The sequence below is a fragment of the Salvia miltiorrhiza genome, chromosome 7 (genome assembly GCF_028751815.1).
Source record: "Salvia miltiorrhiza cultivar Shanhuang (shh) chromosome 7, IMPLAD_Smil_shh, whole genome shotgun sequence".
NCBI lineage: Eukaryota > Viridiplantae > Streptophyta > Magnoliopsida > Lamiales > Lamiaceae > Salvia > Salvia miltiorrhiza.
The window spans coordinates 4,425,422-4,439,101 of NC_080393.1; the positions used below are offsets into that span (position 1 = coordinate 4,425,422).

The 13,680-nt window shown below is 37.1% G+C and overlaps 1 protein-coding gene and 1 non-coding gene across 2 annotated transcripts; both read left to right on the plus strand.

Annotated features, from left to right (window-relative positions):
• The first annotated feature begins 268 nt into the window (after nucleotides 1-268).
• On the plus strand, nucleotides 269-352 carry LOC130996367 (small nucleolar RNA Z161/Z228). The gene has a single exon (XR_009092549.1). It is a non-coding gene; the product is annotated as a small nucleolar RNA Z161/Z228 (small nucleolar RNA).
• An 8,133-nt stretch (nucleotides 353-8,485) lies between these two features.
• Nucleotides 8,486-8,938, plus strand: LOC130993088 (uncharacterized). The gene has a single exon (XM_057917812.1). The coding sequence runs from the start codon at nucleotides 8,486-8,488 to the stop codon at nucleotides 8,936-8,938; it is 453 nt and encodes a 150-aa protein (XP_057773795.1).
• The last annotated feature ends 4,742 nt before the right edge of the window (nucleotides 8,939-13,680 follow it).

Here is a 13,680-nt window from a genome sequence, read left to right on the forward strand (position 1 = left end):
TTTGGCCACTTGTAGTTATAAGGGTCTCTTGCAGTAATTAGTTACTTGAATATATTAAAAGTTTATTAATTATGCTTTAATTATAGTTATGATTTAATTACACTTATGATGATGACGACGACTAACTAATGGAACAGAAAATGGATTCCACTGTTTCTTGAGTTACTCTAGCGCCACTCCACATCTCTATTCTTTCGGTACATGAATCTCATAAAATGAATACTCATATTTTCCTTATTTTATTTTTGTTTGCTTAATCAATTCTTGGGAGCCAAATGATGTAGTTGGATTATAATATCTCACGACGATCGTCTGATACTTTGATGTAATCATATCCAATTTTCTGATGGATTTCTATATCCTCACCCTACTTGAATATTTCCTTATTATTCTATAGATTTCTTATTTTATTCAAAAAAAAAAAAAAAGAAGAGGTCTCTAGCTAATTTTAACTAACGGAACGGAAATTGGTCACCGTGTTTTAATTTAACTAACGGAAATTGCACTTATGTAAGGTCTCTTGCTAATTTTATATATTAAGAATTCATTAATTATGTTTAAATTGTAGTTAATTAGTCATAACTCATAAGTTCTCTTGTAATTATTGGAAGCAAATTAATATAGATTTGAAATAATTGTAAGTACTACTTCACGACTCTAATAATTTAGGTATATATGAAGCATTCAATTGGATGATTGGATGCGAGTCGGATTATTAATCATGAACTCAATCATACAAATCAAACACTTAATTAAAATGAATTATTTTATTAATCATTGTCACTCAAACCAAACACCTCCTATAAAATTTATCAAATACAACCTAAACGTGTATAAGTGGACACTTGCATGGACATGATAATATTCGGCTATAAAAATTCGAAGTGGTTGTAATTGCAAAATCGCTTGAGGTAGTGTTGCAATTGAAATGGTTAATAAGCCCATATTGTAATCGCAAAATCATCGTAATGTTATGATTATTGAGATAATTAGCCAATATATAATAATATAATTAAAGCTCCCTTTGATAGTGAAGTTGGGCCATTGCAGATAAATGTAGGTGAATAATCTAAAGTTCCGTTTGATCGATTAAAACAGTTCGGTGTTTGATACAAACTTTTATCTTCTAGATTAATTCACAAATATTTACGTTTATATCCTCTATTAATTCAATAATGGCCATCGTGCCCTTCCTGATGGGTCTTCGAAATATTGAAATTCAGCGGCCACCACTTCAACGGATTAACCTCAAAACAAAACCAAAAACATTATGTCTCACATACAGCAGCTTCGGCAAAACATCAAAGTATTAAACATAAGAAAGAAAAGAGAAAGAGAATAGCTCGTTTGAAGTAAGCTATAAAGAAAAGGAATCCAAATGGTCTTGATGGTATCTACTTTGGCGAGGATGTGAGACCTTCAGCCTTCTAATGGGCAAACTACCATCTCCAAATTATGGCAGATAAAATTAAGCTCTATATCTTCAAAGTCATGTTCGTAAAATCTTAATAAACCATCAAAAGAATCAATTTAATTTTACGCACTAATAAATCTTTACGTCATATATAAGAACATACGAACAGACCAGTGGTTGAGCCAGAAATTTATATTAGGGGGCTAAGCTTCTACAGAGGTTCGGGGGCGGTAGGTACCCTTTTTTTCGGGTATTTCGTGCGTTTTAGACATTTTTACTTAAAAAACAAGCACAATAATAATAAATGATATTTTCATAAATTATATAGTTTCAATACATTACAAATAACTTAAGACTAAATACTTAGTGAGCTATCTGCTAAAAAATAAATAAATTACTTAGTGAGTTGTTTTCGTTTGAGAAAACAATGATAATTGGCTTCGATCGACGTGTATTCATTGATTGAAAACGTTGCAATATCTTCTCAATATATACAACCAAATTGTCTTTTATCCACTCATTAATCAATTATCTACATTTACAAAATTAAATAAAATGCACATAATACCAACAAATAGAAGAATTGATATAAAATTAATTGTCATAGCTTCTGTTTAACCACCCTTTAATCATAATCATAATTTACAATACAAAATAGTATCAGAACCAAAAATAGCTGACACGAATAATGCAATGAAATTAATAAAAGAATATATTTTTTTCAATTAACGGGTGGGGTTAATTATTAATTATTTATGAATAATAATAGAAAATATTTTTTAAAATAAAGTTGGGAGTGGGCTTCAGCCCACCATAGCCCTTACATAACTCCGCCAGTGGAACAGACGAAATCTTTGTGATAACCGGAAGTTCTCAAAAATAAAAATAAAAATAAAAACAGTCGAAAATCACCGCGTTATTGTTTGGCACAAATATATATCTGAAATCGATTCTGAACTGATAAAGTGATAAGAACATACGAAACTTTGGGTGTGTAGGCAATTAAATTTGTCGTCAAATTAAATCGTGCCACGTGTAAATTCATGAATTAAATATTCAATTATATTTTCTATTTTATTAAATGGGATTTTATTCCTAATTAAATAGATATATATGATTAATATTTAATATAATGAATTAATGGGCTTATTGGCCACTTAAGGCCCATGCATGGAGGCCCAAAGCCTATAAAGCCCACGAAGCCCATCTCTAAAATCTATAAATAGAGGTGTTGGGGTGCTCATTATAACAACTCGAAGGAGCGGAAGATCGAAGAGCATAAAGAATTCTCTCTAGTATCACAAGTTGAAGTGGAAGATTGAGGAGTTCAAAGAATTCTATCAAGTATCAAGTATTCATCAAGTATCCTTCAAATCTTCAAGATCTTCAAGGCAACATTCAAGTATCCTTCGAATCTTCAAGTATTTGAGCGTTCAAATCTTCAAGTGTCTTCAAGAATTCTATCAAGTCTTCAAGTATTCTTCAAGTATCTTCAAGTGATCAAACCTTCAAATCTTCAAGTGATCAAGGCGTTCTTACAAATTCCAAGAACGATCTTCCTCAAATCAAATCAACCAAGTCCCAAAGCTTCAAGGCGTTCTTACAAATTCTAAGGACGTTCTTCAAATCAAATCAAATCAAGTTCGAAAGCTTCAAGGCGTTCTTACAAAATTCTAAGGACGTTCTTCTCAAATCAAATCAAGTTCAACGTTCAATCCAAAATCATGACTTAAGTCCTTTGGATTGGCGTCATCAAAACAAGTATTTCAAGAACCTTTGAGTTTGTTCAAGAATCAAATGGAAGAGAAAAATCAGAGGATTAACTAGAGATTACAACCCGCATAAACTCTATCAAATTCTATCAAATTATCCTTGTAACGCATTTTGTATTTTATCAAATTGAAATACAAAAATTTGTGTTTACAAATTTTGGCACGCCCAGTGGGACATCTCTACCTCTCATCTCTACTCTTCACCAAAAATCTTGAACAATGTCCAATCAACCAAATACAACTGCTTCAACTTCATCTAAAAGTTCTTCGGAAAGCATCGGTATGATCACGCGGAGCAAAGCAAAATTGATGCAAGAGGTGTCCAAGTCAACCTCCCGCCTTCCATCTATACATGAAGAAGATGACAACTCTGAGAGAAGCTTCATGTTTCCCACTGAAAATTATCAACTCCATGCAAGTGTCATGATGACAAACACTTCCACCATGGAGGAACAACTCTTGAACTTGACAAAGATGGTTGAATCTCTAACCAAGCACATCCAAGAGCAAGATGCCCAGATTGCAAAGCTCAAAGGAGAAAAAGGAGATTCAAGCCACGCCAACAACGATAGGGAAGGCAAAGAAAGCGAAGAAGATGGAAAGAATAACGATGAAGAAATCTCCAAAGACAAATCAAAGAGTGATGGAAAAAGGCCTTCAGGAAAAGACATTCTCTTCTCGTCTGGTGGCCTCATTCCCATTGACCAACTCAAAGAGTTCATCGAAGCAACAATGAAGAATAACTCCGGTGGAAGCTCCAAATCATCGTTGACTTACTCCAAGCCATATACTCGGCGAATTGACAGTATGAGGATGCCTCTTGGCTATCAACCACCAAAATTTCAACAGTTTGATGGCAAAGGAAATCCAAGACAACATGTGGCTCACTTCATTGAGACGTGCAACAATGCTGGTACTTATGGAGATCACCTAACTAAGCAGTTCGTTCGCTCATTGAAGGGAAATGCTTTTGATTGGTACACCGACTTGGAGCCAAACTCAATTGACAGCTGGGAGCAATTGGAGCATGAATTTCTCAACCGTTTCTACAGTACTAGAAGAACTGTCAGCATGGTGGAGCTCACAAGTTCGCGTCAATTCAAAGAAGAGCCAGTCATTGACTACATCAACCGATGGAGAAACCTTTGTCTCAACTGCAAGGACCGATTGTCTGAATCATCTGCCATCGAAATGTGTATTCAAGGGATGCATTGGGGTTTGCAATACATCTTGCGAGGAATCCAGCCTAGAACATTCGAAGAACTTGCTACAAGAGCGCATGATATGGAGTTGAGCATGATGGCAAGCGGGATCGAAGGACCACCCATCCGAGAACCTCGCAAATTCAAGCCAGAATTCAAGAAAGGAAGCAAATCATCTGATGAAGCACCAAATAAGGAATCCATGGCGATTAAGGCAACTTCGGTGAAATTCTTAAAGAGAGAAGCTGGACAAGAAGGCAACCAGAACACTCTACGAGACAATCAGAACTCTTCCCGGGACTTGGGGCAAAGAAGATCTACCTTGAAAGAAATGCAACAAAAGCAATACCCTTTCTTAGACTCTGATGTTTCAGGAATTTTTGATGACCTGCTCAAAGAAAAGCTTATCGAGTTGCCAGAAATGAAGCGACCAAATGAAGCAGGGAGGACAGATGATCCAAGTTACTGCAAATACCATCGTCTGGTTGGGCACCCCATACATGATTGCTTCATCTTCAAAGACAGGGTCATGCGGTTAGCTCGAGAAGGGAAAATATCTCTTGAAGAAGATGATACTGCTGTAAATATGGTCTCCACCGACTTGAATGACATAATAGAAGGTATTGGAGCTCTGTATGATACATCCAATCAAGTAAATGAAGAACCTGAGCTAAATACGGATGAAGACGATGATGCATTGGCAATCACATTCTCCAATGAAGACTTGCAGCTTGGATCTGAACCTCATAACAAGTCATTGTTCGTGAGTTGTTATACACAGGAGCAGAAGGTCAATCGAATTCTCATCGATGGAGGCTCGGCGGTCAATATTTTGCCACTAAGGACTTTGAAGCAATTGGGAATCCAAGTAGATGAGCTGTCAAACAGTCGATTAATGATCCAAGGTTTCAATCATGAAGGGCAAAGAGCTCTTGGAACTATAAGGTTGCGATTGCTGATGCAGGACATGGATTCGACAGCGTTGCTTCATGTTATCGATGCCAAGACATCCTATAATATGCTTCTGGGTCGACCATGGCTTCATGAAAATGGTGTTGTTCCTTCTACATTGCACCAATGCTTCAAGTACTATCAAAATGGTGCCATAAGAAAAGTGGTTGGTGATCAAAAGCCGTTTACGGAAGCAGAATCACATTTTGCTGATGCTAAGTTCTATTTGGAAAGAACCAAAGTCTCAATGGTGAAAGATGATACATCACATGACGAGTTGAGATCTTGCCAGGAGAAAAAGAAGGAAGAATCTTTTCTAAAGATGGAAGGATTCACCATGCCTTTAACGAAGATTGATGCCAAGAAGCCAATTCTCCAACCATTTGAAGGGTTTGTCCGACCAAAGCAAAGTGGCGTCACAGAGCATGAAGATCTCTCAAACAAAGAACTCTCAAAGCACTTTGGTCCGAAGGCATATAAACTCCTCGTGAATGCTGGATACAATCCTCAAGAAAGCTCTATGTCAAGGTCTCATTTGGAAAAGACTGATAACGCAGGCCAAAACTCCAAAGCAGGTTTGGGATATACAGTGCAAAGCCCCATTCGAATTGCCATCAAGAGAGCCACTGCTAACTATGCTTGCACCAAGCAAATCCTGGAATCTACAAGCAATCGGAGAACCCAAAGGGTTTCTATTTTCAATAGGATGGGTAGAAGAGAAGCTCAACAAGTATCTGTCTTTAAAAGACTTGGCAAAGGCAAATCATGGAAACGAAGCAAAACAAAAGGGAGTGATGAACTGCACATAACAAAGAAATGGAGAAGTTTGATCCCTCCTCGAATGAAAAGATACACCACTTTGATTATGTCATGTGGGAAAAAATGAAAGCTCAAATGAAGACCACCATCTTCACACGAGATGCCATAGATCAAGAAGATAGAGAAAGTGTGGCTTCCTCTTACTACACTACTAATAGTGCTAGTAATCCAGTTCCTCTTCCTCATACTACTCAAAGTCAAGTGCGTCGTGAAATTGCAAGTCTCGTTAGAAGTGGCGTTATCACAACAAGCGTTGCAGAGAATATAGCCTTCATACGCCAGAGAAATGAAAGCATAATGACGTGTTTTGATTGCAAAGATCCTCGCCAAAAAGATGAAGACGTTGTCACAGCAAACCATATCACCTCCTGCGAGAAAATGGTCGTTGGAGAAGAGAATTCGCACTTAAGCCCCAAAGAACTGGAAACTCTGGATGAAGAGAGACTAGAAGTCCAGCAAAAATTGGAATACTATCAAGCTCTTCCTTCAAGATCCTTCAACAAAGCAGTGCGAGCGCCCTCTTTTCAAATTGGAGACATGACCCTCGCTGCAAGGAGGCCAATTGTTATCACTCTCAACGGAAAGTTCTTGAAGTACTACTATCCTTGAAGGGTGGTAGAAGTTGAAGCATGTGCATATGTATATAGTTCAAAAAAAAAAAAAATAGAAAAGCCAAAAAAAAAAAATGGAAAGCATAAAAAGCCAAAAAAAAAATAGAAAAGCAGAAAAGCCAAAAAATGAGTCAGATGAAGAAAAGCAACAAAATGGAGCATATGAAGACAGCTCCTTGACGCACGAGCCTAAACTGCATGTTACTCCTGGCCCGCATGAGTATAAACTGTGCACGGCACCCAATCTCAAACACATGTTGATCATATGAACTACGTTTTGACTTGATCCCTTTCAAAAGGGTACGTAGGCAGCTTAGATAATTTCTAAGTTCAGTCATAAGTTGTGTTTGGCTCTTTTCAATTTATATCATCAAAGTTATGATTTAAGTTGATTATGTGAAGCCGAATATGTCTCAAATTGGGAAGAAAATCAAGCCATCAAAAGAAGCACAAGCATTTGGAGAAGATGTCAAAATATCCATCACAAACCAAATAAGAATCATCAAGAGAGAAATGATAGAAACTGCGGTTTGCACCAATACTAAGCAAATGGGTCTTGATCCTCCAAAGTTCTCTGAGCAGAGATCAAAAGTGACTCTGAAGTCTTCAAAATTCCGCAGCATTTCCTCATCAACATGTGCAACTTTATGTTTGTCAAAATCTCTTTTGAATTCTGGGATTGCACCTCGGACAATATGAAAGGAGGCACTATCTTGCTTGAAGGACAACGTCATCTCTGTCTTCCACCTCTCTATCATAGCAAGCACTTCCTTGATCAAAGCAATTCGGACGATGGCTTCATTCTCCTTGGCTTAAGCATCAAGAAGAAAATACTCAATCTTCTCGAGCCGTTGTGCAGAATTCTCCCAACTTCGTGAGATGCCAAAACATAACAACAACCTCACTCAAACCAGATTCAAACAATCCCAGGCCTGAGCGCACCCAAGACCTGTCAAAGAATTGAGTCATCTGGCATTGAGGTCGGCTATGCATCGACAAATTCACTTCTCTCCAAGCTAAAGTTGAATGCGCTCGTGGAGTTGAAACACATGTTCACCAGACATAATAGAATACCATTGAGTCATCGAGCCTGCTCAGATGCACGCAGATAGAAGATGTAACCATCAATCTTCAAATGGTGGACTCACAATGGCCCAGATCCGAGCGCACCCGAAATCTGATTAAAAGCCAATTGAGCCACCTGAAGTGCAAAGTAAACATCACTCAAATAAGGTCTTAGATGTGTTGCTGCCAGATTTTTTAGATGAACTCTCTGAGGATGGTCTTTAGACGGGCTGATGGAGATGTCAAGACTGAAAAAAAAAAAAAAAAAAAATGACAGTAGATTCCGAACTTTGCAAATACTCAAAGCATCTCGTTTGGGGCAAAATCTTCCATGAAGTTGGTTAAGGAGACTACGCCAGTCTTGAACATGACCCCCCAAGATTGTTATCGCCAAACTCTCATCGCTATTAACTGCAAGGAAAACATAAGCAATATTCAAAAACTTGGGAATTTACTTGTAAAAAAAAAAAAAAAAAAAAAAAAAGGAAAAGAAAAACGAAAATTGGGCTTGACTTATGTTGGACCTAATTATAAGGAAAATGGGCCAAATAATAAAGGCCCATCAGTCATCTCTCTCTCTAAAACTACTCTTTTCTCTCTCTCACCAAAGTCTTCGTGGGCGGCCTCGCTTGGGAGACCCCCAAGGAAGCCATGAAAGACCACTTCGAAAAATACGGCGACATTCTCGAAGCCATCATCTCCGACAAGCTCACCGGCCGATCCAAGGGCTACGGCTTCATCACTTTCAAGGACGCCGATGCGGCCAAGAAAGCGTGCGAGGACCCCACTCCGATCATCAACGGCCGCCGCGCCAACTGCAACCTCGCCGGCCACGGCGGCTGTCACCACGACCAAGCCCGACCCCAACAAACTCCAATCCCTTCGCCAGCAACTGCTACCGCCGCACAGACGCCTTGGTTCACTGTTGGTGCTGGAGTATTCATGTCGCCTCTGCCCAAACCCGCCGCTGACCACCTTTGTCGACAGCAAGAGTTTCAGCAGCAGCGCTGCTCTCTTCCGCTCAACAACCTCTCCAAAACGAAATCGCCAACTCTGAAAATGGTGAGGCGAACACCGTCATCGGCTCCGGAGTCTCCACGTTAAACCGTCGCCATCAACTGCAAGACCTTACGTTGCCGCAGCTGCTGCCTCGGTTAAACGCCGCATCGACCCTTGGCTCACCATCATTACTCGATGCTGCTGCTTTGAAATCAATAAGGACTACCGTTTAAACACCATCTCTTTCTCTCTCTGGAAGTCGCCGCTTCGTGTAGCCATCGCCACCGAACTTTGCCACGTCTCGCCGGAGAATATGTCGCAAAAAAGGGCAGCAATAAGGAGCCACTCTCACTGCCGCTTCTCTCCACGCTCGATGCGATCAAAGCAACTAACTCCACCATGTTAGTCACCCAAACCACGAGCTTGTGCTTTGTTGTATCCGCCATGTTCTGCGTTTTTCTCGTAGAAGACAATAGCTGTGGAGTTAAGAAAGTAGCCACTGAGTTTGGGAAGAACAATACAAGAAATGGAGCTGCTAAAATCGGCTCTGGGCATTTGAACTAAAATTTGGAACTAAATATACTCAGCAAAAGAAGGGATACACGAAAGAGATTGAGGCAGCTACTCCAAAGTGCAGCTCAAATGGGCAATGCGAAGACAAAATGAAGGCATGCGAAGCAGTTGAAAGGAGCACGCTATACACATTCAAAGGCTCAAAACAATAAAAGAGAGGCTGCAAAGAAACTTACCTCGGCAAGACACGGTCTCTTCGCTGCGGATGCTGCCAAGCTCTTTGCCGCACCTCCGGCTGCCCTCGACTCCCTTCGGCATTCCAAAAACACTCTTCTAAACATTTGAAATCGAAGAGAATAGGGAGCAAAACTTCAAGTCAGGCTCAACCCGACTCCATGACAGATGCCATACGCAGAAGTCCAAATTCTTTGATTAAAGAAAGAAAGAGATGGAGACAAGAAAGATGAAAGAATGAGAAGAAACGAGGCTTGTTAAGTTCAGACTTTGTGAAATTGTGAGTAAAAAAACGGCTACTGGGTAACTCTATTTATAGACAAGAATTCTCACCAAAACTCTAATCCTAGCCGCTAGCCTACAAGAAAGAAAAAGGTGACTTAGCAGCAAAAAATGATGAGGCTCCAGCTGTGCCACCAACGGCTCTTGCAACAGCTTGCAGACAGCTGGGATGTGGTCCCAATATTCCTTCAATACGTTTGGAGGTACACAGCAAAATTGAGCACTGTTATTCGAAAAAGGGAGTCCTCATGTGCTGCTGTTTTCGATACAGGCTATACCAACTTTAAAGTTCCTTCTTAGTCTTGATTGAGTTGGCTCCATGCAAAAGAAAGGAAGAAAATCACGTGAGCCTAAATAAATTAAGAGTATTGGGCTTGAAGTTATATCTAATCCCATTCATTTGAGGAAGTGGGCTGAAGAATACCTATTTGGTTAAATTAAGAAAAACGTGTGGAGTTGGGCTTGTAATTAATTGCTTTGACTATTTAAAGTTGAAGAATAATTAAGCCCAGACTTCTCTTGATCGGCCCATAAAATGAAGTTCGTTTAAATGGGCACAAATTAAGAGTATTGGATCACCTTTGATAGTTAAAAAAAAAAAAAAAAAAAATCAAATTCAAATTGAAGAACTCCTAAATACGAGTATAAACTATTTAAAATTCCAAAATCAAATGAAGAACTCCTAAATACGAGTATAAACTATTTATAAATCCAAAGAAAATGAAGAACTCCTAAATACGAGTATAAACTGTTTATAAATTCAAAGAAATTGAAAAACTCCTAAATACGAGTATAAACTATTTAAATTTTCAAAATCAAATGAAGAACTCCTAAATACGAGTATAAACTGTTTATAAATTCAAAGAAATTGAAAAACTCCTAAATACGAGTATAAACTATTTAAAATTTCAAAATCAAATGAAGAACTCCTAAATACGAGTATAAACTATTTACAAATTCAAGTTCAAAATGAAGAACTCCTAAATACGAGTATAAACTATTTACAAATTCAAGTTCAAAATGAAGAACTCCTAAATACGAGTATAAACTATTTAAAATTCCAAAGTCAAATGAAGAACTCCTAAATACGAGTATAAACTATTTACAAAGTTCAAGAAATTCAAGAACTCCTAAATACGAGTATAAACTATTTATAAATTCAAAGAAAATGAAGAACTCCTAAATACGAGTATAAACTATTTACAAAATTCAAATCAAGAACTCCTCGATAAGAGTTTAAACTATCAAAATAAATTTCGAGACTCGTCTATTACCAAAGGCATTTCGTCCATAAACAAGTCTCGATGGGGCAATTTGTAGGCAATTAAATTTGTCGTCAAATTAAATCGTGCCACGTGTAAATTCATGAATTAAATATTCAATTATATTTTCTATTTTATTAAATGGGATTTTATTCCTAATTAAATAGATATATATGATTAATATTTAATATAATGAATTAATGGGCTTATTGGCCACTTAAGGCCCATGCATGGAGGCCCAAAGCCTATAAAGCCCACGAAGCCCATCTCTAAAATCTATAAATAGAGGTGTTGGGGTGCTCATTATAACAACTCGAAGGAGCGGAAGATCGAAGAGCATAAAGAATTCTCTCTAGTATCACAAGTTGAAGTGGAAGATTGAGGAGTTCAAAGAATTCTATCAAGTATCAAGTATTCATCAAGTATCCTTCAAATCTTCAAGATCTTCAAGGCAACATTCAAGTATCCTTCGAATCTTCAAGTATTTGAGCGTTCAAATCTTCAAGTGTCTTCAAGAATTCTATCAAGTCTTCAAGTATTCTTCAAGTATCTTCAAGTGATCAAACCTTCAAATCTTCAAGTGATCAAGGCGTTCTTACAAATTCCAAGAACGATCTTCCTCAAATCAAATCAACCAAGTCCCAAAGCTTCAAGGCGTTCTTACAAATTCTAAGGACGTTCTTCAAATCAAATCAAATCAAGTTCGAAAGCTTCAAGGCGTTCTTACAAAATTCTAAGGACGTTCTTCTCAAATCAAATCAAGTTCAACGTTCAATCCAAAATCATGACTTAAGTCCTTTGGATTGGCGTCATCAAAACAAGTATTTCAAGAACCTTTGAGTTTGTTCAAGAATCAAATGGAAGAGAAAAATCAGAGGATTAACTAGAGATTACAACCCGCATAAACTCTATCAAATTCTATCAAATTATCCTTGTAACGCATTTTGTATTTTATCAAATTGAAATACAAAAATTTGTGTTTACAGGGTGATGGAAGGGTAAACGTAAAAGAAAGAAATTTGTTGCAATCTTGTGCGGAAGTCGCGATATCGTGGAGGATTAGGTAGAAAAGTGAAGATGGAGGACCTACCTTCAAATAATCAACGAGATTTTGCTCCTCCACCATGGTGCATCGTTTGTTCTTCAAGGAACAAAAGAAGGAATTTTCCTTTTCTAATTTTTTTTAAAAAAAAAAATTGAAAAAGGTATAATTGAAAAAATCAAACTTAAAATCGATACTGTAGCACCAAGATAAAATTATATTCACCAATTTGGAGAGTTTAATAACACAATGTAAACTGAGATATAACAACGGGCCAATGCTTAACCTCGGGACCCAAAATCAAATAATCTCTAGCTATTAAACACGCGATAGACGCCAGATAAATAAACAAACAAGCCTTAACTAACCTATCAAACGGAAGCGTATTGAGATATATTTTTAATTCAAATTTCAATATAAGCGTTTTGAGATAAAATTATGGAGTATTGTTTTTTTATTAAATTGCATTTTATATAAAAAAGGAAAGAAAAAAAAATTAAACGAAGTACAAAATGCAGACTAAGAGTCGAGGCTCGTTAAAAGATAAAACTAGATTGTTGGAAAGGTGAAATTTGATTTGTCTATTATAAAAAGATTGAAAGAGTATTGATTTATTATATCCTTAATTATTATTTCCATATCTGAGTATACCCCTCTTATATATAGGGTTGCATTCTACAGAAACAGAGTTGCTGAACGCAAAACAAAAACATTGAACATGGTAGTTAATACCATTGAACGTACAAATGATTTGTTGAACTTTTGGGGGCTGGGGGTTCGATGATTGTTCATGTTCAACACAAATCCGCGTTGAATGTTGAACGAACAAACGCTACCCGTTAGATTAAATAAGATTAACGGCTGAGATTATGTCTCATTTCTTTGCCTATATTTGCGTTTCTATATATATATATATATATATATATATATATATATATATATATATATAAAAGGAAGGAATCAATAGAGAAGCTAAATATTCCAGAAAAGCAGAGAAACTGAATAAGTCAATAATTTTACTGAATAAATCAAGATACCGCATGAATAGATATTCAGTGAATAACACGTGTACATTTATTCCGTTCAGTAAAATGTTGACGCATTCAGTAAAATTATTGACTTATTTAACTTCTCTGCTTCTCTTGAATATTTAGCTTCTCTATTGATCCATTCTCTCTCTATATTTATGATATATTCAATTATAAATTTATCATGTTAAATCAAAAGTTACATGTGTGGGCCCTTCGGAGAAAAAATTTACATGCGTGGGACGCATAGTATTGATTAAAAGGCGGCTCAATTTTACTCCTATAAAATGTGCATGTACTTGATGTCTCTATATTTATGATATATTCAATTATAAATTTATCATGTTAAATCAAAAGTTACATGTGTGGGCCCTTCGGAGAAAAAATTTACATGCGTGGGACGCATAGTATTGATTAAAAGGCGGCTCAATTTTACTCCTATAAAATGTGCATGTACTTGATGAGAAGATTGCACCTCTCTCTCTC